This window comes from Schistocerca americana, chromosome 7 (genome assembly GCF_021461395.2).
Source record: "Schistocerca americana isolate TAMUIC-IGC-003095 chromosome 7, iqSchAmer2.1, whole genome shotgun sequence".
Classification (NCBI taxonomy): Eukaryota; Metazoa; Arthropoda; class Insecta; order Orthoptera; family Acrididae; genus Schistocerca; species Schistocerca americana.
The window spans coordinates 75000785-75025725 of NC_060125.1; the positions used below are offsets into that span (position 1 = coordinate 75000785).

Below are 24941 nucleotides of genomic sequence, written 5' to 3' on the forward strand. Positions count from 1 at the left end.
TGTACTTCACGGGTTAACCACAGCAAACTCTGCTGATGTAGGGTATTCATTAGTATGTTCAATAAATTATCACTGATCCGAACCCGCAAGGTCCGTTGCAGTTCGTCAGCATGATTCTGGTGTTCCAGAAGCAGCTAAGGTTTGTGGAGGAGAGTAAGATAGAAACTGCTCAAAGGGCTTGATAGTGAGCCCTTAACTTGTACAAGTACAGTACCCTTCCTCTTGGACCTGCAGAGCGAGATGTTTTCAGCTGAGCTGGACTCAGGTGCTGGGCCTGGACTTAGAATTCTCAGCCATTACTGTTGCCATTCTCTGTTCTGAAACATCACTAGCGTGCTAAGTATGGGCCATATTTGCATTCATCGAAATGAGGCGAGTGCGAAACCATTTATCTTGCATCGTGGTTGCGATTTGCTTATGTAATTTTGACAGCCAGTTAGACGTGTCCACTATTTGCTTAAGCGATGGCGAACACGGCTTTATATCGTTTCTGTCATTCATCCACCTATATAAGTACATGTTTGTGTCCTTTGTCCCTTTGATAATGATTTGTATTCCTGACGCAGACGATAAAACATTTTTCATTTCTTTATGCAACAAATCGGACTGTTATAGTGAACCTTAGCCTCTTTTTGTAGTCAGATAGGTCCTGTTATCAATATGCGGTACTCACATTTCATTTTTTATTGGGCCGCTCTTGGTAATTTCATTACAAAAGCCGTTTCCTGTTCCGTGACTTTGTTTCCTTTTAATTAGCATGATCTTATTGGAAGTTATCTATCACCATAGGTCGCCAGAGATAGATTCTGTCGAATCTCAATGGTACGCTAAATGCTCCACCGACACCTCACACCATCGTTGACTTAGAGCTTCCCGCAGAGTCCATCCTACAGTGGTCCAAAGGGAATGAAATGAGACGTTGCGAGATAAGGTCTGTAGGGCAGATGAAGAAGAACAGACCACCGAAGGTTTATAATCACCACTTGGGTGCACAGAGGTGTGTGCGATCTCTCGTTATAATGGAGAAGTGCATTCGTGCACTCATGCTCATAAATTAAGGATAATTGCAGAATGTGGTGCCACACAACGTGGCACTGCACAAAACTGGCGCTATAGCATAGGCACATAGAGAACAGACACGACACAGACCTGTAAGTCCACAGGATTGGTGATAAGTTGAGATAACCGGCCCGAAACACATGTGCTACAAAACGCCACTGTTTCCTGTGCATGTACCCCGACATCAATATGGCATATGATCACCATGCACACGTACACAGGCCGCACAACGGGTTGGCATACTCTGGATCAAGTGGTCAAGCAGCTGCTGGGGTACAGCGTCCCATTCTTGCACCAGTGCCTGTCGGAGCTCCTGAAGTGTGCTAAGGGTTTGAAGATGTGCTGCGATACGTCGACCGAGAGTATCCCAGACGTGCTCGATGGGGATTAGGTCTGGAGAACAGGCACGCCACTCCATTCGCCTGATATCTTCTGTTTCAAGGTACTCCTCCACGATGGCAGCTCGGTGGGGCCGTACGTTATCATCCATCTGGAGGAAGATGGGACCCACTGCACCCCTGAGAAAGCGGACATACTGGTGCAAAATGACGTCCTGATACACCTGACCTGTTACAGTTCCTCTGTCAAAGATATGCAGAGGTGTACGTGTACCAGTCATAATCCCACCCCACATCATCAAACCACGACCTCCATACAGGTTCCTTTCAAGGTCATTAAGGGGTTGGTATCTGGTTCCTGGGTCACGCCAGATGAAAACCTGGTGAGAATCACTGTTCAGACTATTCATGTACTCGTCCGTGAACATAACCTGGGACCACTGTTCCAATGACCATGTACTGTGTTCTTGCCACCAGGCTTTACGGGCTCTAATGTAAATAGCGGTCAGTGGAATGCACCTTGAAGGTATCTGGGCGAATAAACCATGTCTGTTCAGTCGTCTGTAGACTGGAGGCAACTGTTCCAGTGGCTGCAGTAAGGTCCCGAGCAAGGCTGCCCTGCAGTACTCCGTGGCCGTCAGCGGGCACTGATGGTGAGATATCGGTCTTCTTGTGGTGTTTTACACTGTCGACGTCCCGTATTGTAGCGCCTGGACACGTTTCCTGTCTGGAATCGTTGCCATAATCTTGAGATCACACTTTGTGACACACGGAGGGCCAGTGCTACGACCTGCTGTGTTTCACCAGCCTCCAGTCGCCCTAGTATTCTACACCTCATAACGTCATCAATATGTGTTCTTTGAGCCACTTTCAACACATAGTCACCAATAGCACGTCTGAAAATGTCTGCTTACTCGCTGCACCGTACTCTGACAAGCACCAACACACCTCTGCGTATGTTGACTGCTGCCAGCGCCACCGTGCGACGACCGCAGGTTAAATGCACCGCATGGTCATACCCCGAGGTGATTTAAACCCGCAAACCACCCGCCAGAGAGTTGTTTCACCATGTATTTGATTTATCCTTAGTTTATGAGCAGGAGTGTATTAGATCACGAACATACTGTAATAATTTCTTCAATTTCCTACTAATCAGACAATATACTGTGGAGTTGGTTGTTTGACGATGAGAAAGAGCATCGACCAGAATAACCACTTCAGAGTCCCAGAAGATTTTAGCCTTGACTTTACCAGCTGAGGATACTGTTCTGACCCTCGTGCTGGGAGGAGACATTGGGTGGTGGTCTCTCCCCCTCCGTAGGGTGCTATTGTATTTCAGGTTGAAGGTGGTGACTCCATCGATCGTAGCCTGTGACAGCGCTTGACAAGAAATTGTCACCATCAGCCTTGCAGCAAACAAGTACTTCGGCACAGATGTTCCTTCTTTCTTCTTTATTTTCTTGCGTCAGGCTCCGAGAAATCCATTAGGCACAAATATTTGAATTCACTGACTAGAAGGCAAGCGTATCAAACAGGTGTCTCAGTACAACCAAAATAGATGTCAAGCTGCGTATTGAGTTATTTTATTGTTATTTGTTTATGACTTCGAATTCCCGCGCGTGGGATACGGAACACATTTCCTTCTCCTTGTTCTGTCGACGAAAGACGCTTCATCCAGCGACTTACGTGCTTCAGTCCACACCCTGTAAGCGCCTGTGAATATCTGTGATGGTCTGTCTTCCGCCAAGTAAACCTCAGTTTCAGACGCCGTTTTGAAGGCTGGTCATAGAGCAGCCATCTAATGTGAGTTACTGGAAATACGTGTATAAGAAAACATTGGAAGCTATAAGAATGTCGCAAACAAAATTAGAATTCATTTCAGCAAAACTGGCAGAGAAGAAAGGTGTTAGTTATTGCAGGCCCCTCTTAATTGACTTTCACTGTTCTAATCGCCGCAGCACTTCGATAAGTGTCTAAAATTCGTAAATTTGTTCGTATGGTCTATGTAAGGAATCAGTACTTTGTTCAGGCAGAAATACTGAATATCGCTGACCCATTGTACTAGCAATGCAAATACAATTCTTCAAACACGTCTTCATGCACTTGGACTTAAATGAGTGTTGATTCGCGGTCTGGAGTACATTACCTTTGTGGCGAGGCTCAGACTTGCAACGTTCTTCCATCGTGTCTGTCCTCATTAAATTCCCTATATTTTTCGTGACACTCTCTTGAACACAGACGTGTTTTTCACTCTGTGAGGTGTTCACTGTGTAATGGAGTGTTGCAACAGAAATCTTCAATTACATGTTATGTGATGGACAAGAAATCCGCCTGAAAATGTTAAATGATGCTGTCATTGTGTACACGAAGCTTCACGAGCTGATTTCTACAGCAGTGCCTACGGCAAAACATAAACGTCAGTTCTTAGTAACTGGATTCAAGGTTTCTCAAGTTACTTAGAACCCATTTCGGTAATATTATACAGCATCGTCAATACATCTACTGAACGCCATATGAAAACAACAGGGGGCTAATAATGCACTCGCAATCTTATTATTCTTTTGAACACAGCCGGCCGAAGTGGCCGTGCGGTTAAAGGCTCTGCAGTCTGGAACCGCAAGACCGCTACGGTCGCAGGTTCAAATCCTGCCTCGGGATGGATGTTGGTGATGTCCTTAGGTTAGTTAGGTTTAACTAGTTCTAAGTTCTAGGGGACTAATGACCTCAGCAGTTGAGTCCCATAGTGCTCAGAGCCATTTGAACCCATTTTGAACACATAAAATGAAATTGGAACGGAAAAATGAAACCTGTGAAACAGTCCTGTCGGCTCTTTCGGTAATATTAATAGGTGAAAGAGCGCGCGCTGGAGCGGAAAATTTGTTGAGGCTGTGCTGTTGTGTAGCCATCCGCAGCTTAAGGCTACTGCAAGCCTACTGGAGCGCAGACGTTCGGCGACGTTTCAAATTGGGAAAAAGCGAAAAGTGACGCAAATCCTCTTTTCCGCTGGCATACGATTTTAGCACGGCAAAATTGTCTGCAAAATTTCGCCCAAGAATCGTTCTCTTGCGAGGAAACGTGGTTAATACATGTGATATAGATGTAAATGGACACTTTAAAACTACCAGTCTCCACCCTGCGCCCGGTTCTTTGAAGAATTGCTTTAAGAACTGTTAGTTTTTCACGCATCTCAGTGTTTATGAAGTAATGTCTCCTGAGATATGTGTCTTATAATCACGTAATTTTGCAGGTACATTTATTGGCGTATGTCTGAGATACGCGTTTCGAATAGAGTTAGTTGTAAAGAAGTAATAAATTAAAACATAATGCCTAATACTGAAGTTTTACTGTGTGAATAGGAAAAATGTACTAAGCAATAAACGTTTTCCTTCAGCTATTCAGGTGCATTTCAAAAGAGGTCGAAATTATGTTTAAAGCTTGTTGGAAGTCACTAAGTGCTCCAGTTTTCAAATACTGGATGGTTATAAACCGGATAATTTGCACGCTTTGAGTTACGCTGTTTCAACACTTAACACTGCGCGTTCTAAAAGTTCCGAGACCGATTTTATTACTGACGTACAAGTGGCGTCATCGCCGTGACTGCAGTGGAGGTCGAACAAACAAGTATGAGAAACGGATGTGCGTTCGATCAATAAGTTGTGACTAGACAGTGTTAAATAGTGAGCATGCGGCTACGGTGTGTCAAGATTTTTCTGTTACCAATCGTAAATGCAGCAACATCTCTAAATAAAGTGTTGAATGTTGTCTGCAGAAAGACTGGAATAAGAGAAAAGTGCGTGCAAAGTTTGTCCCGCACATCTTGACTCCCTAACAAAAGAGGGATGCGTGAACACCTGTCGCAAAAATTATCACTCATTACGAGACTTGGAGTTGTCAAAACGCACCTACCACAAAACGACAAAAAGCAGAAATTCACATGAAGGATTAACGGTTCGACGACGTAACCCACATGGAAGACAATGTGACGCGCGAGTACTACAACTTCCCAAAGACGATCTTTTCTGACAGTTTCACATAGATGTATGAACTTTCTGTGTGATGCGCTCAAGTGGGGGGGAAGTATGTAGCGCACAGGACGCGTTAAAATCGTTATATTAACATTGATAGGTTTTTTCGGTCTCGTAAATCAATTGGTAACTTTGTTGTCCTTCCCTCTGTTCGTCCGTTAAGACTCGAGGAATTAAGTTAGAAGAATTTCAGGCAATCGCAGGAACAAGTTACTGGTTGCTGCTTGTCTCTTGTACTATAGGGCAAGTGGCCCTCGAATGCTAATGAATTACGTTAAATGTTGATGATTTATGATTTAGGCCATGTGGCCAGTAGTTACCAGACTGAGGGGCAGCGTAAGCACATGTATCTGACAAAATTACGTCCTAGAAATGATTTAAAGCATCTGACATTCTGTTAAGATGTCTGACACCTGCGTAAACAAATGCGTTGGTTAGAACAGTAAACGAAGTGACTAAAAGTAAAAACTCCCTGTTTCAGCACACCAGTCCTGCCAACTCCACAAGATCTACCAAATCATATTTTGATACACACAAAGTCATCCGTCAAAACCTACAGTGAGCATCTCGTTAACCTAGGATCATCGAATTTGGCAAAAAGAGAGGCTTCACGGTCCGAGTAAAGGAAAAAATTTTAAAATTGTTTATTTGTAAAAAGACACATAAAAAAATGCAAATTGTGGCCCGTTGACAGTCTGTCTGTCAATCCATTAAGACCAGTTAATATTATCATTAGTGTTTACATTTTCGCTGATGCTTAAAAAATTGTTCAAATGGCTCTGAGCACTGTCGGACTTAACTTCTGAGGTCATCAGTCCCCTAGAACTTAGAACTAGTTGAACCTAACTAACTTAAGGACATCAAACACATCCATGCCCGAGGCAGGATTCGAACCTGCGACAGCAGCTGTCGCGCGGTTCCAGACTGTAGCGCCTAGAACAGCTCGGCCACTCCGGCCGGCACTGACGCTTAAAATCTTCCAAAAATTTTGAGAGATACGGTACTTAAAGTTCATCAATGTGTTTTTAAAACGTCATTTGTTTCTTTAGGGCTCCGTAACTCAATCGCTGAAAACGAAACCATGATAGAATCACGGGAAGAGGTTTCAAGCTGAAATTTATGTCAAATACTAAAGCCAACGGTCCCGCTGCGTTCTAAGTCAGTGCAGTCAATAGCGGATGAACTTGAAATTTATGCAGAATAGTGAGGTCTGCGTTCGCTTGGTGGTGTAAAACATTTAAACTTGTATGACATTACAATTAGGAGATACGTCACATATTCTGATACTGTGAAACTCTCGTCGAACACTATAGACGAACTATTTACATACATAATTAAGTTTGTATGGCACACTCAGAAAGCTATTCGTACTCGAACTTGTCCGTTTCCTTTTTTTTTTACCCAGCCTCGAAAGGTTTTGACTGACGGGACTGTAAACAGTTTCTGACTGTAACACTTGCCTGACTGTTTTGAACCTTTAACGTAAGATACTACTTAACAGGTAAAATATAATTGCCCTTAAATTCCTAAAATTCGATCAATAATTATGTGAAATACTGAAAACCAATTTCCTATTTACTTCCCTGGAAGATGTTTGATGTGATACGTGCGAGTGAGACTTGGAGGTCGTTTTAGGCGTTTAGTAACACAGTTGTTGTCATGCCCGTGTATCCAGTGTAGTCCCGATCCTCACTTTTACCAGAAATAGAAACAGGGTCCTGTAATCACATGTAAATTTTTGTATTTTTCTGGCAGAACTGAGTGGAGAGCCATGGCTATAGTACCAGCGCCAGCCGCGTCGCGATATTTCGCGTCTGCTTCGCTTTGCAAGAGTGCGGGCGCGGCGCCGCGTCCGCGTGCGGTATTAATGGCGGCATATGCATATTCCGGTACCGGCCGCTTAACCAGCGAGTGCGCGCGACTCGGTCCGCATACAGCACACAGAGAGAGAGAGAGAGACAGAGGGAGTCGGCCGCTCGGCCCCCGGCCGGGAGCGACGCCGCCGCCTCCAATTCCGGCGCCGGCGCGTTCTCCGTCGTTTCGTAAATCATCCGCCGCGGCTGGAATATTCATCGCGCTCATTCCGAGGCGAGAGCGGGGCCGCCGTCTACTGCAGCGCGTAGCAGAGCGGTGAGCTGGAAGAGAGGCGGGCGCGGCCGGCCGACGATGGCTTCTCCAGCTTACAGCGTGCCTGCAGGTTCCAGTCTCCAGCGGACGCGCCGGCCGGGGCGGGACGCGACGGCTGAGCGATCGGCAGGGGCTGGACGCCTGGACGCCTGGACGGACGGACGGCTGCTCTATTATTCACCGGCAATCTCGGCTAGCGCTCTCCAGAGCGCGCGCACACACCCACACACACACACACCAACTGTCTTACTCTCTCTCTGTCGCTCCCCATCTCTCTCACTCACGCACGTACACACACACACCCACACACCACCACCACGACCACCACCACCACCACCACCAACAACATCTCTCTCTCTCTCTCTCTCTCTCTCTCTCACACACACACACACACACATACGACCACTATGCCACGCAGAACGGTGCAACTCGTGCGAAACAAGCAGAGGCATGCACGGTAGTGGATTTCTCAGAACCGCAGAACACATCTCCCTGTCGACGTGACATATTCTCATGAACCAAAATAGTACGAACAATACTCACTGCGAGACTTAATCCCGTCTAGCGGTGTTACATGTGACTGACTTGGTTTATAAGTAAATAAGCAGATCATAGACGCCTGTAACAAATATTTGAATCAAATCTATTCCAAACAATCCATAAGAACCATGCAGGCAATCTAGCCACTCTCAGCATCCAGTGTAGCTTTCGTCCCAACCACTCCGTCGACCACTATCTTCTATGCCGTGCTAACTTTAATTTCCCACGGACTAAATAAATTAAAATAAGCCATACTTATCCCTATGGTGTCCAAAAGACTTTCACTGCACATTGCATTTTGGACTGCTCCTAAGACTAAAAACCCACACCCGGCCACATAATACCATACTGTCTTCACCAACGTGACCTATACGTATCACAGTCAATCACAGCTACTGCCACATATTTCATCCCATTGCAGGTGTGCGCGAACACTGTGTCGTGTCCACTCCACTTTCCTTTACATCCCGTCACTGCGGGCATTCCCTAACCACCACCTTCCCGCAACCCTCCTGCAACAAGCTAACAACACTGCTTACCTAGCTTCCCACCATACTTTCCACCAGGATGTGAAACACCTGCAAGCCGTCTAGTTTCCACCCTTATTTTATTTGGCAAACAGTTTCAGCGTTTCACTACGCCATCTTCAGGCCCCTGACCGACGTGTAGGAAGAATCTACCTCCGTTGTGATCAAACCATGGTCCAGCAATACTGGTATGAGCAGACTTTTGCTGTAGCAATCACTATACCAAAAGTCTGCTGATACCAGTATTGCTGGCCCCTGGTCTGATTACAACCGAGTTAGAATCTTCCTACACGTCGGTTACAGGCCTGAAGATGGCGTAGTAAAACGCTGAAAGAGGTTGCCAAATAAAATAAGGTTGGAAACTAGACGGCTGGAAGGTGTTTAATTTGACATGCTGTATCGAACAGCCAAGTCCCGCAACCATCTCTAAAAAGAAGGACATACAGATACCTGCCGACACTCGCATGCCGCACTGCAACGCCACTTATGTCCTAGTCGAATAAGAAGTAATACCAGCAAACAAGAAGCAAGTCAATAGAAATGCGAAGCCTCCATCTTTGGTCGCACCACCATGTGTTTCCAGACTCCCACCCCTCCGCCTAAAATACGACCATCTCTCTCACTAACGAAGAAAAGTATTAAGGTCTAACAATTGATAGAAAACGAACATGAAACACAAGCCTCCTTATCGTCCAACAGAAGCATTAAACAGGCTGCTGTACCTAGAACTACTAACAGGCCGCATATGAGCTCTATATCACTCTACCACTATCGTCACCAGAAATCCGTCATCCTCCCCATGCACTTACAGTAATGTCGCCTGGATCTCCACCTCTCCTGAAGTCCGTAAGTTCCTTAAGAAACTGGGAACACCTGCTTCGCACCCGCCTACCTTCCCCAACTCGCACCCTATACCAGTTCTTCCACTTACCACAGATTCTTTACTTCCTAGAAGACTGTCGAATCCAATACATTAATCACAAAACCCAAACCCAGCACCCAATATTCGACCCAGTAATCATCAAACCAGGTACCGTGCTGCCCCACTGCATCCACATTCCACCTTCAATACACATACATGTCTCATCCTTCTTCTCCCTTCGGAACTTCAACCAAGAACCACAATCTAAAGATGAAATGCACCTCTCTTTTCGACCGTTTCCTTCCGTTTCCCTCCCTGCCGCTTCCTCCACCCCACACAGCCCCACAGTCATTGTTCCAATTTTCAACACAATCATCATGTTCATCGCCAGCTGGCGTCACCATAATGCTACAGCGTTAGTAATATTATCATCGCTGTTTATATTGTCACTGTTAGTTAAAACCTTTAAAAAATTTTTGAAGACGAAGATAGTAATTAATGTGTCTTTTAAAACTTTGTTTGTTTCTTTCTATCTCCGTACCTCAGTCGATAAAAACGGAACCATTATAGAATCACTTTGTTGTACGTCAGTCTGTCTGCCTATATGGCTGTTTTAAACTCTTTTTTTCTCAGTAATGTGTTGACACGTCAAGTTGAAATTTATGTTCCATACTAAGGTCTACGTTCCATTGTCAGTTTAACATAGTTTAACCTTTAAAATAATGCAGCCAAAAGATACGGCCATTTATGCCAAATTTTTTAATACTCGAAAACTCACTGATCAAAACTTACAGGGTACTTCTCGTTATAAGCTGAAATTTAGCAAGAAGCAAGGTTACACTGTACAACTACAGAAAAAGAAATCCATAAATTTTGAATTTATACCTATATCATACAAAAATTACAATTTGTTATACGACCCTCTGTCTCTCCGTCCGGCGGTTTTCCCCATGATGGGTTAGACGTATGAAGCTCACATTCATGCCAGATATTAAGGTCTATAGTGGCTTGGCAATGTGATAAGTGTAAGCTTCTAAGTCAATGCAACCAAAACATACGCCGCTTATGTCACATATTCTGATGCTCTAATATTCACTATCAATACCTCCAGAGTACTTCCCTTTCGCTTAGAAACATAAAATTTGGCAAGCCTTGAGATTTCACAGTACAACCAAAGGAAAAATTCAAAGTTGTTAAGTTGTAATTACGTCAAAGGAAAAAATATTTATTTTATAAGTAAGTATACAGTCCGCCCCGAAAGCTGAGTGGTCAGCGCGACGGACTGTCATGCAAAGGGGCCAGGGTACAATTCCCGGCTGGGTCAGAGATCTTTCTCTTCTCAGGTACTAGTGTTGTATTGTCTCTATCATCATCATCATCTCATCCCCATCAACACAGAAATCGCCGAAGTGTCGTGAAAAGACTTGAACCAGGCGACAGGTCTCCCCGACGGGAGGCCCTAGCCACACGATATGTATTATTATTTGTTATTCCAGTTTCAACTTGAAATTGAAACGTTCTCGAATTGAAATTAAAACATTTTAGAAAGTCTTGGAATCCCTGGGACCGGTATCTTGCCAGTATCAATGTCGATAACGGGCAGAAATGGTCGAGATGCCCGATTACCGAGATGGATGAACTGTCTGCATAGATAATTAAGTTTGTACGGAACCCACAGTTCTCGAGTCCTACTCGCACTTGGACACTTTTTTATGTACACACATCAAAAAAAGTTTTGCATCACCCCGGTTCCCAGAACTCCTGAAGATAGACACTGACTGTGAATATTGTATCACAGACACAGTCCCTTTGACTATTGAGAGATGTCACTAATGCCGCCCAAAGTTGTAAACAACAGTACATGAGCAGCGGACAGAGTCCGAGAGCCAATGAGTTTCAGTCATTCCACCAGGAAAGAGGTACACTACTCGAGTTGTATGTGGTTCAAACATACCTAGATGGTCAATACCACGGTTTGACCACGTACGCATTGTTCCTTTGTGCCAGGAAGGGCTCTCAACAAGGGAAGTGTCCAGGCGTCTCGGAGTGAACCAAAGCGATGTTGTTCGCACATGGAGGAGCAACACAGAGACAGGAGCTGTCTTTGACATGCCTCGCTCAGACCGCCCGAGGCCTACTACTGCAGTGGATGGCCACTATGGCTCGGAGGAACCCTGACAGCAATGCCATCATGTTGAATAATGTTTTCCTTGCAGCCACAGGAAGTCATGTTACGACTCAAACTGTGCGCAATGAGCCGGCCGTTGTGTCCGAGCGGTTCTAGGCGCTTCAGTCTGTAGCCGCGCGACCGCTATGGTCGCAGGTTCGAATCCTGCCTCGAGCATGGATGTTTGTGATGTCCTTAGCTTAGTTAGGTTTAAGTAGTTCTAAGTTCTAGGGGACTGATAACCTCCGATGTTAAGTCCCATAGTGCTCAGAGGCATTTGAACCATTTTGTGCGCAATGGGCCGCATGATATGCAACTTCCATTCCGACGCCCATGGCGAGGTCCATCTTTGCAACTACGGCACCATATAGCATGGCAAAGATGGTTCCAACAACATTCCGAATGAATCGCTTAGGATTGCCATCACGTTCTCTTCACCGATGAGGGTCACATATGCCTTCAACCAGACAATCGTCGGAGACGTGTTTGGAGGCAACCCGCTCAGGCTGAACGCTTTAGACAGACTGTCCAGCCAGTGCAGCAAGGTGGAGTTTCCCTGCTGTTTTGGGGTGACATTATGTGCGACCGACGTACGCCGCTGGTGGTCATGGAAGGTGCCGTAACGGCTGTACGATAGGTGAATGCCATCCTCCGACCGATAGTGTAACCATATCGGCAGCATATTGGCGACGCATTCGTCTTCATGGACGACAATTCGTGTCCCCATCGTGCGCATTTTGTGAATGACTTCCTTCAGGATAATGACATCGCCCGACTAGAGTTTCGAGCATGTTCTCCAGACATGAACCCTATCAAACATGCCTGGGATAGATTGAAAAGGGCAGTTTATGTACGACGTCATCCACCAACCACTCTGAGGGATCTACGCCGAATCGCCGTTGAGGAGTGGGACAATCTGGGCCAACAGCGCCTTGATAAACTTGTGGCAGTATGCAACGATGAATACAGGCATGCATCAGTGCAATAGGACGCGATGCTGGGCATTAGGGGTACCGGTGCGTACAGTAATCTGGACCACCACCGCTGAAGGTCTCGCTGTATGGTGGTACAACATCTAATGTGTCGTTTTCATTAGCAATAAAAAGGGTGGAAGTGATGTTTATGTTGATGTCTATTCCAATTTTTTGTACAGGTTCCGGAACTCTCGGAACCGAGGTGGTGCAAATCTATTTTTGATGTGTGTATTTCAGAACTGCTCTCACATATTTATAACCTTTTATAGAAGACTGGTTGTTGTCCGCTGCCGTTCCACCCCTCTGTGGGAGCTGGAAAAAAAGTGAATGGTAAAAAATGAATGGGGAATCACTCCTGTGATGAAACGGCCCCCAAGTTAGGAAATCCATTGGCATAAGTAACTTTGACAAATTGGTGTGGTCAGCCATCTGGAAATGTGCTTATTACAAACGATGACACTGTTTGGCTATGTGCGGTCTGCTGCCACGAATGCGTATGGAGAATGTTTGAATAACGGTAACAATAAGAGTGGGGGACAAACTGCTCAACGTCCACACGCCATCACAGAATATAGCGATGAGCTTGTCCAATACGAGGAGCAAGATGGGCAGCAGATACGACGGACAGGTACAGTGCTGGTGCAGGGGCATATATCTTAGTGCACACCGTTCATCGCACGTTCTTGATCGTGGAGATCGTCAGCTGGCTATCTCTCCGTTGCTCGTTACAACAGGTCGATTGTCGTGTCTGGATACGTTACAGCGTCATCCATGCGAAAGTCTGTTAGAAATATTTCTTGGTGACATATTTAGTTAGTTTACAACAGACGTTGAATCTTCTCAGACCATCATTAAGCACTTGTTACTTTAGCAGTTATGCAACTCCGACGACCATATAGCGATTCAGTTTCCTATACTGACTTTCTGCACAGTGTGTACCAGTTCCGTTAGGAGTGTGGCTATGAAAATTGATATTCACGGATTATTTTCTCAGAAGCGCTGTATTTATTCAAAATAATTTCTTCCTGGATCAAAACACAGCTGAAATCGTTTTCAAAGTGTTTTGAAACAGTAATTCTAGTTCATATTTTGAGTTGCATTTAGGACTACGGTGCAGTTTCCTTGGATGTCCTTAACTGTGTCATAACAGTGTGCTTTAATAGCAAACCTCTGTTTGGGGAACCACCAGAAGTCAGCTGGTACCATATCAGGCGAATAACGTGCGTTATCTTCCACTGTGGTCCAATTTCTAGCCAAAAACTGTGCACATACTTCACTCTGGGGGCTGGGGCGTCGTCATAGAGGAGCAACCAGGAACCTGCCTCCCGGTGTTCGGGTCGAATTCAACGAATGCCATTTTCCGACGAGTGTCTGACACGTATTATTACATTGGTGGCCAGGATGTCTGCTGCAACAATGCTAGCGCTTTGACTTTCTACGCAGCTGTTTTTGAAACTTCGAGGGTCGTAACGTCGTAACTCGCCACAAGATAGCATAGCAGTATGGAATTTGACACAAAGAGGCCTAATGGAACGCAACGAACTGTCTACGTTCATTAGCGAAAACAGAGCAGGTCTGTTAGATATTAGCTTAACGTACACGACAATCGCAGCGGACTCCTAAGAACGAATCACGGGGCGTTAAATCATACAAACATGCCACACACCCGTTAGGTCAGCCTATGAAAGGTTGCTTGAAGTTTACATATACGCTCTGTGATACATACACGATTGTGCGGAATTGACTACCAGACGTCACCAGAGGCTGACGCAGCATTGCAGAAGGAGGTGGGCACATTTGTCATGTCAGTAGGGAAGCCGTAAGAGGAGAACGCGTCGGCCAGGGGAGATCAGTAACTTCGAAAGTAGCCTAGTTAGGTAACATGTCCATCAGGGACATTTCAGTCATTCTAAAGCTGCCAAAGTCGACTCTCGATCATGTGACTGTGAAGTGGAAACGGGAAGGAAGAACCAGAGACACTAAACCAGGACCAGGCCGACTTCATTTAGCGACGGTCAGGGGTCGTCGAGCACTGCGGTGTAAAGGATCACTTGAAATCAACAGAAGAAACGAATCGTTAGTTGCAGTATGCTGCCACCGCCCACGTAACACAGTTTAATTAGGGATACAAAAACAATGGGGTAGAGTGGTAGATTTGGAGTGGTAATCAGATGGAAGGGGTTTGGGTTTGGCGAGCGCCTCAGGAACGCTACCAGTGATCATTTACAGTGCCGATAGAACAATTTGGAGCCGTCGATAGTTTGCTTCGACGTGAGAATGCACCCTGTCATAAAATTGAACCTGTCAGGCAATGGTGACATGAACCGAGTGGTGCACCTTAGGGGTGATTAACAACGTCGGCTTCGCTCCAGCCCCCAGTCCCCCAGTGTTGAATATCTTCGGCACTTGAGTAATATTGGGCTGCTATTCTTCCACAGACATTGCGACACTCCACTGGAAATGTATCCAGCTGAGTTAAGAGCATGATAAAAGTGAAGAGTGCACACATCCAGTATTAATGTCCACTAGTAAGTGCCTGGACACTTTCTATCAAATAGTATAGCTGTACATCCATAGTGAAATGAGTTGTGGCTCCAGCATACAGGAATTAAATATTGATGTGCACAGGAGATAGGTGTTACGTCCGCCTGTTCTGTAGATTTTGTTGTGCCCGGCTTGTCGTCTGAAGCCTGCAATTAACAAGGAAGCCATAAATTCCTCCGTATAAAACCTTCAAATAAGCAGCCATAAAATCGTCGTTCACCAGCTTTCCTGTCTCGACATCTACGGGTTCGTACTACATGCTGGAGTCACCAATAGTCACAAACCACTCACATTTGTTGATCTTTAGCGATGGGCCATCATCTACTTAACAAATTTGACCGTTTTTAATACAGTGTAGGGAAAGTAAAATTTGCCCAGAAAATATTCCATTTCCCACATTCTCCGTTACGTTTTGTAACAAAATATACAAAAACACATACACTTTTGCTGAAATTTCTTAGAATGACTAACATATACATGGCTTGGACAAAAATATGGAAACACCGCGAGAAATGCATGCTTGAACATAACTGCAGGTGCCAACCAAGCCTGGAGGTGGCGCAGTTGTATTTGATCACGGACGGCACCTGAGCAATGTGCTCAGTACGTTGCAAGGGTCAATCGTGGTTAGAACAGTGTTCTGTGGAGTTGAGAGTGCGTTATGTCGGAGCTAAGTGAATTCGAATTCGGGCGCGTTGTTGGTAATCGTATGGCAGGTGCTTCCGTAACCATGGGAGACAAAGTGTACGGTGTTCTAAGACCCAGTTTATCGAAGGTTTATACAGCTCATAGAAGAAGCGGAAGAGCATCATCCGCTAAGTCACAACGCGGAGGAAACTGTGTATTGAGTGATCATGACAGATGGTCATTAGAGAGGACTGTCAGGAAAAATAAGAGGACGACGACTCCAAAAGTCACTGCAGAACTGATCTACGCACTCGCGAACCCTGTCAACATCAAAACAGCACTTCATGGCGAGCTGGTATTCCAGAGCCATTCCTCAATGATGAAAATTCTGGTAACAAGACTGGTAACAAAAAACCGTGGTGCCGAAGCCATAAAACCTGGACGTTGGAGCAGTGGGGGACTGTCATTTGGTCGGATGAGTCTTGTTTTACACGATTTCCAAATTTTGACCGAGTTAACGACAAGGAGGGTGTTATGTAATCATTCGGGCAGGCGTCTCGCGGTGTTCCAGTGACCCCACTGTTGCTCTGCGAGGTCGTATTACTGCCAAGGTTTATGTGACCATTTTTGTTGATCACGTTCTTCCCATAATACAATGTCTGTTCCCTAATTGTTCCCCAATGGCGGTGCTGTGTTCCAAGACGACAACGTCCATCTGCACACAGCTCGCTTGGTGCTGAACTGGTTGTGTAGCACGAGGATGAATTTTTGGATTTCCTCTGGCTACCACAATCACCACATCTCAATATTATTGAGCCTTTGTAGTCTACTTTGGAAAGAATGGTGTATGGGCGCTATCGACATCCAACATCGTTACCTGAACTTGACACAATTTCGCAGAGTAATGGCGTACGATTCTCTCGAAAATCGTACAGGACCTGTATTTATCCAATCCCAGACGACTAGAAGCTGTTTCGAATGCTGACGGGTTTCGTACTACGTATTAGGCGTGGCAAGATGTTGTGTTTCTGGTGTTCCCATTTCTATATCCAATCCATGTATTTGTGAGCTCGTTACTGTCGTTCTGGCAGCAGGCGTTCACCTGGACTCCCATCTTCTACAAGCTAACTGGTACTAACTCATCGATTAGACCTATACATTTCATTTCACTCTCCATCTAATATATCAGGAAAGAAACAGTAATAATAAATCAGGACTAAAACCAAAAAAATGCGAGAGAGGGAACAGAATGGAGAATGGAAATGATAGAAAGAGAGAGATTTGGTTTTTAAAATTTTGTAGTTGTACGGTTCGTAATTAATCAGTCATAATGACGATCTAAACTAGCAAATATTTGTGCCAATTGGCAACCGAGACTGTTACAATAAATATTTTTTATTTATTGTTATTACTAGACCACGGATCCTCTTCCTGAGTTCCTAGTTACGTGTGCTTTTTATACGTCTTGTGATTAATTAAAGTACAAACCGTTAATTTTATAGCACTTAAAACAGCCTATTTCGACGTTAACACCTATCTTTGCCTATTTTCGTTTTAAAATCGTAGAAAGTACCAAGTTATCTAATGTAACATAAAATTCTTCATTTTCAAAATTTTTTAACTGATTACAAGAATCGAAGGTGGGAGGACTAAAGGCGAAGTTTGGGAAAAAGTCTGTAGCTCATAGAAAATTTGCCACTTGTCTGTTTCCATAATGGAAGATATTCGTACGTCTTGAACTGGTCTCGGAGCGAAAAAAAACACACACACATGGGAACAGTTAAACCTGCCTAGCCATTCTAGTAAAAGAACCTCGCCTCTCCTCTTGGCTATATACGGACTCTCATCGTAGGATTGCGAGGCCACTGTCGAATTTTTGTTATCCATCCGCGAAATTGAACAGGTACGTAATGTCCCGATGGACCTACAAAGCGTAACATTTCTGTTGTTAAAAATTTACTGTACTTCCACTGTGTGAATGGCTCAGCAGCAGAAAATACCGAAATATGGGCAATGGTCATAATGTTTTGGTTTATCAGGAAGTCTCAAGTACTATATTAGATTATTTCGGTGGCTAGAGTACTTTACATCGAGTTTCCGTTTTGTCCTTCATCTATTAGCCCTGTTCCGGGACCAGGGAGGAGTCTCCACGCGTGCACTACGTAAGAATAGAGACCAAGAAATGTGTTTCAGTGCTAGGGTCCCGCTGAAACGTTGCAATAAAAGACAAACTAATCCTTGCAACGCCACCGAGCGAGGTGGCGCAGTGGTTAGACACTGGACTCGCATTCGGAAGGACGACGGTTCAATCCCGCGTCCGGCCATCCTGATTTAGGTTTTCCGTGATTTCCCTAAATCGCTCCAGGCAAATGCCGGGATGGTTCCTCTGAAAGGCACGCCCGACTTCCTTCCCCATCCTCCCCTAATTCGATGAGACCGATGTCCACGCTGTCTGGTCTCTTTCCCCAAGCAACCAACCAACCTTGCAATGCCGGAAAATCGGGAATAAAGTACTACTTACAGAGCCAACAAACAACAAATTCTGTCAGGACTTCACCGCATGCATTAATGGGACGTACTGTGTATCGAAGAAGCGCATACAAAAGGCGGGTGAGTAAGAACAAACCAGAGGGAATTAAATTAGCTATATGAGACCCATATCCTAAATATGACAAAGCTGTCTTCACAACACATGAGAAAGCCTTAACATCGACCAAAAGTGACATAGAATTACTGACTGTCGAATGTGGCGCATCTACTGTAACATCAGTATGCAAGCCCCCAGGACAGAAGTACAGCCTGCCGGCGTGGCAGTGCGGTTATAGGCGCTACAGTCTGGAACCACGTGACCGCTACGGTCGCAGGTTAGATTCCTGCCTCGGGCAAGGATGTGTGTGAAGTCCTTAGGTTAGTTAGGTTTAAGCAGTTCTAGGGGACGGATGACCTCAGAAGATAAGTTCCATAGTGCTCAGAGGCATTTGAACCATTTGAGCAGTATAGTGTACACTGGCGTGCAAAACTTAAGGACGAAAGTAAGTTCCGCATGGTGTGTCACTTCCGTGTAACAAAGCTCGATTAAACTTGAATCATGCATGGAAAAAATTACTGCAGTATAATACAGCATGTAACTGGAAGAAATAGTGAATATGACGAAGAGAAATGACACCTTTATTCAATGAAAATAGTTACACTGAAGTTACTGCGATTCTCAATTTCCACTGGACATTAAGAAAGGTGGGACGTGGTTCTTAGAAGGATTTGTGATAACTGACGGCAGGGCGCGGTCTGGAACGTGCTCACATACCGGTTCGTAAAGTGTTTTTGTTTATAGGCCATTCTATTCCTTCACCAGTGCGGTTGTCAACTGTTGAATGGTCATTGGTACACATGGACGTTCTGAAATACGTCTCCCCAACACATCCTACATGGGATCTATGGGATTTGACTCTGGGGAACGGGCATACCAGTCATTTCGTAGAATGTCCTCTCGTTCCAAAACCTCCTCTACCTGCACTTACCGATTCGGTCGCGCATTGTCATCCATAAAAACGAAGTAATGGTGGAGAGTACCCCTGAAAAGTCGCTCATGGGGAAGCTGACTGTGTCTCAGTAACGCTGCCCTGCTGGTGTACAGTGTTCAAAAATCTGGAGGTCAGTACATCTATGCAACGTTATGCCTCCCCACACTACAGTGGTGGACGTATCCTCATGTTTTGAGTGGCGGGAACACTTAATGCAGCCATGAACATGTTACTTGGCAGACACACATCAGGCGAAAAGTAGTTTCGTCCTTTATGTTTGCACACCGGTGTAATTTCACATTGCTTGAGAGGACGCACCTGGTGAGCGTGGTTGTTGCGGTGCTGTCGGCAGGGGCGCACTAGGCCGACGATGGGGAGCGTGCTGCTGGCGCTCGTGCTGGCGGTGATGGGCGGCAGCGGCACGCAGGCCAACCCGGAGGCGAAGCGCCTGTACGACGACCTGCTGTCCAACTACAACCGCCTCATCCGGCCCGTCGGCAACAACTCGGACCGCCTCACCGTCAAGATGGGCCTCCGCCTCTCCCAGCTCATCGACGTGGTACGTAGCCTACCTGCCGCGCCTAGCGCCGCGCGCGGCCGCTTCAGCAAGAGCAACTATTTTATAACGGCACACCGTGACGTCACTATAATACCGTGTATAGAGTGCGCAATATGCAGTGGCCGCTAGGTATGCAGTCGGCTAGGGGAGGTGGGGAGAGCGGCAGTGGTGGGTGGTTTCTCAGAGCACTGTAGAGGAAATGCCGTTCTACGAGGGTTGCCCTGAAAGTAATGCACCGCATTTTTTTTTTATCGGTCGAAAGCTATCAACAAAAGGAAAACGAGGATAATGGAATGTACTCGAATTAAGTCGGGTGATGCTGAGGGAATTAGATTAGGAAATGAGACACCTAAAGTAGTAAATGAGTTTTGCTATTTGGGGAGCAAAATAACTGATGATGGTCGAAGTAGAGAGGATATAAAATGTTGACTGGCAATGGCAAGAAAGCGTTTCTGAAGAAGAGAAATTTGTTAACTTCGAATATAGATTTAAGTGTCAAGAAGCCGTTTCTGAAAGTATTTGTATGGAGTGTAGCCATGTATGGAAGTGAAACATGGACGATAAATAGTTTGGACAAGAAGAGAATAGAAGCTTTCGAAATGTGGTGCTACAGAATAATGCAGAAGATTAGATGGATAGATCACATAACTAATGAGGAGGTATTGAATAGAATTGGGGAGAAGTGAAGATTGTGGCACAACTCGACTAGAAGAAGGGATCGTTTGGTAGGACATGTTCTGAGGCATCAAGGGATCACTAATTTAGTGTTGGAGGGCAGCATGGAGGGTAAAAATCGTAGAGGGAGACCAAGAGATGAATACACTGAGCAGATTCAGAAGGATGTAGGTTGCAGTAGGTACTGGGAGATGAAGGAGCTTGCACAGGATAGAGTAGCATGGAGAGCCGCATCAAACCTGTGTCTGGACTGAAAACAACAACAACAACAATGGTCGAAAGCAATTCTACGATTGCGAAACGTTACGTATGTGTTATTTGAAGTCTCCCGAGTGAGCGCGCCAAAGTGTCCGTCACTTCCGACAGATAGCTGCAGGACAGTTTCCAAATGGCGTTTGTAGGTGATGTACGTTACAAACAACGTGCCGTCATTGAATTTCTCACTGCAGAGAAAGAAACTGTGGCGAATATTCACAAACGCTTGTGCAAAGTCCATAGAGCATCTGCTGTCGGCAGAAGTACAGTTAGTCGCTGAGCACGAAGGGTGAGGTCATGAGGAGGCGGTTCGGTGGAGCTCCACGATTTGCAGCGGTCAGGGAGACTATCCACGGCTGTCACACTGCAGCGAGCTGGTGTCATTCGCGTGGACAGACGCATTCGTAGAAGACATTTTGAGGACGATGGTGAGGTGATTCACGCAGCGGAAGACTGGCTCCGCCACCAGGACAAGGATTCGTACGGACATGGCATACACGTCCTTGTTTCACGCCGTAGGAAGGGCACAGAACGGGATGGAAATAATGTGAAAAAATAGGGTGCGTGGATAAGACACCATTCTATGGTGTGTCTAAATCTCATTCTGTTTAATAAAGAATTGTTGAAGAAAAAAATGCGATGCATTACTTTCTGGGCAACCCTCGTAAACTGAAGCCTACACTCATATTTTTGGGAAATATTAAGCGGGGCCCCTTCACGCCCATACTTGCATCGTGACCATTCAAAAAGACATGCCACCTATTCTTTGATTAGTATCTAAAAATAATTCCGCCGAAAATGCAGCGACTTATTTTTGCCTGGCTTGTTGACCATTTGTAACTTTCGGAGAAAAGTCACGTGTGGTGAATTTTCAGTAAAACCAACACATTTCTCTTGTAGCCATGTTAAAATTTGCTTCTTTTGCCAAAACTCAGCGGAGATTACACAGTGTCACCTCACTAAAATGTTGTGCAGGCGCAATTGCGAGAGAGTTCTGAAACAGTGATTTACTAAGTTTATTAAGTGATGAACTGAGGAAAAGTAATGTCAGCATCTTATGAAAAATGCAGATTATCGGTAAAAAATAAACGTCTAATGACTTCACTTATGTTGTTCCAAAACCCATAGTATTTTTCGTTTCACCAGATGTCGATGGTCCGTAAAAATTACATTCTTTCATCGGGAAAGTCTATAGTTAGTGGAAAAATACGCTAAATAATGATGTTTTGCATAATAACCATATGGCAAAATACTCTCCACTTTGCATGCTATCATTTTCCAGAATTTCATTTCGATATCTCAAACTGATTGTGAAATATGGGGAATGTTGTGCATTTTTCAGTCTGTTTTTACCACTGGCGCGGTGCGATCGCAAAAGAGTGCGCAACGTCAGATCAGTTTTCTGGAGGTTGGTAACAGAAATCTCCAACCAATTCTAAAGAATAATTCAATGTGTTAGCTTAATTTGAGAATCAGCAACATATTACGTAATATGCACCAGACGCTAAATCATAGCGACCCCTATTTTTCACTGTAAACTTTTTCGAATTTCCTGCAGTTCCTTACTTCCACGTAAGTACTACAGTAACTATCACCATTAACGAAATGATACGCACATCAAACTGAACCTGACATATAAAGCTACAAGTAAAGCAAAAATAATTTTTTTTTACTGAATAGTTTGCGTAAAATCGTTTGAGAAAGATTGCAAAGCGTGCGCCTCGATTCTGACATTGCCGACTGGCCGCAAGGCGGCAAACGCGTGTAGGCTTCGCTTCTGAACAAAGGAATGAACTCGCCCAGTGCTTTGGACGAAAAGTGGTCACTGCGCGTCGGCCACCAGATCCTGTGAGACCTTTAACACTGCCTCTAAGTTCTGAAAATGGCCTTGAGTCCGCGAGCGATATAGTCCAAAAGTTTGTTCAGTTATACCACATCCAGCTGAAGCCACCTACTGACGGTTAGATCACGTAGAGCTACCACTTCGTTACGACTCATCCACTGTTCCAAATAGTTCCAGACATCAGAAGTGCATTAAGATCGGGTGGTTTATCAGGCCTGCCGAGGTACGATAGACTGCCTGAGTGCTTGTCAGACCTGGAACGGACTGGATGGTTATAATTGAACTGGCGGTGCTCCAAGGGCTGCAGTGTGGGCTGTATACATCGTAATATGCTGAAACGTCGTAGGTATGTTCATTAATAGATGCGCTGGTCGAGCATGCTGAAGAAGTAATAGCTCCACTATCTGTCACCAGGTGAAGATATGGCACTGTAAGCAGTCAGAATGAGATGTGCATACAGAAAAAGGAGATGAACGATGAAGCACATGGTAACGATGGTTCTTTCTCGTTTATTAGGGTATGCTCACAAGTTACAACATGTGTCAACATGGTTTCCCAACTCAACAACTGGCTGCATTTGTAGCAAGACATAGTCAACGGTAAACCGCAGTACATCCGGTGTAATGAGGCTGATATGTCGTCGTGTGCTATCCCTCACACCAGGAAGAGCCCACATAGATCCCTGACATACACTGTCTTTCAGATATGCCCAGAACCAGAAAACAAATGGATTTAGGTCGGGGGTCTGGAAGGTCACAAATCTTGAAACTGTCTAGAAATGATGCGGCCGTTACTGAAGATCTCTCGAAGCAAATCTTTCACCTAACTACCGACGTATGGTGTCGCCCCACTTTGCATGAAAATAATGGTGTGGACACACTTGTTTTCTGCGAAATTTGGAATTATTTGTTGCCCAAGGGGGTCCTTAAAACGTGATGATGTTACTGCATACCTAGAAAGCCCGACAAGTGTCATCTCTTCGAAGAAACACCAACAGAGAATCAAGAAGCTTGTGAAAGCACAACACACGGTCACATAATCTGAGTGAAGTGGATGTTCCTGCGAAAATTAGTGGTGCAGCAAAAAGCCAAATGTGACATTTCTGTGCATTCACGGCACCGTACATGGAAACATCTGAGTCGTCCGTCCCAAGAAGCCGGCCGCGGTGGTATCGCGGTTCTAGGCGCTCAGTCCGGAACCGCGCGACTGCTACGGTCGCAGGTTCGAATCCTGCCTCGGGCATGGATGTATGTGATGTCCTTAGGTTAGTTAGGTTTAAATTGTTCTAAGTTCTAGGAGACTGATGACCTTAGCTGTTAAGTCCCACAGTGCTCAGAGCCATTTGAACCATTTCGTCCCAAGAATAATCCCCTGCCACATGCCATCCAATTTCCTGCGTGCCACAAAACGAAGAGCAATGTCACTTCCTCGCAGGCTATCTTCCAACTTCATTTGGTACACATTCTGAATCTTTTTTGGGTACCACTGTAAAATGCACTGCAAAATCTTTTGAACTGTTGTCCGTGAGAGATACAATTTCTGAGACATAGATATTTAAGATGATTCCCATTTATTGTTGCGTCTCAGTTGCAAACTTTTTTTTTAGTTCGATTACATGTTTTGATCCCTCTGTATTATCTTCGGATCGAATTAACTGCATCAGCAACCCGTCTTGTGTGCTCAGAACACAATGTACTCTGATATGTTGTTCCGAGTAGACACGGCGGGTTGCTGATGCTGTTACGGAGATCTGAAGATGTTACAGAGTAATCGAAACATGTAATCGAATTAAAAAGTGTGCAGCTGAGGTGGAACAATAAACGAAAATATCTTAAACATCTACTCGTATACAGTTGCTGAATTCTCTCAAGACGATTATGTCATCTATAGTTTGGTGTCACAGTTCGAGCACTGGCTGCAGAATTTGAGGCACGTACAGCACTCTCGGCTATAGATACAACTTGATCAACAACTGCCATTGGGACTGATCTGTCTCTCACTCTCCATGCTTCACGACCTTATTCACCTGTTTCTGCAAATTTATCGATAATATTCTTTAGCCTATTTACTGACACGGGACCACTTCACGACCGTTTCTGTCGGCGATTTTTCCTCTATGCGGCGCTGATACTGCTGATAAACAACTTTACGAGCAGTGCACGGTCTTTCTTCTTTCTTCTCAATAGCCATAGCTTTTCATACGGAAAACTTCACCCTCCTTACCCCTTTGCACCAAAAACCGCTTCACAAAAGAAATCGGCTCATATCGCCAAGTGACAAACAGCATACTGACGTCAA

At 45.0% G+C, this 24941-nt stretch overlaps 1 protein-coding gene across 1 annotated transcript in view; it reads left to right on the forward strand.

The window, feature by feature from the left end:
- The window catches only part of LOC124622486 (acetylcholine receptor subunit alpha-like 1), a 957741-nt gene that overhangs the window by 527623 nt on the left and 405177 nt on the right, over positions 1-24941 (forward strand). Inside the window, exon 2 of the mRNA XM_047148196.1 lies at positions 19664-19870. Within this exon, the coding sequence (XP_047004152.1) occupies positions 19682-19870 (189 nt within the window). The 5' untranslated portion in view covers positions 19664-19681. The remainder of the gene's footprint in view (positions 1-19663; positions 19871-24941) is intronic.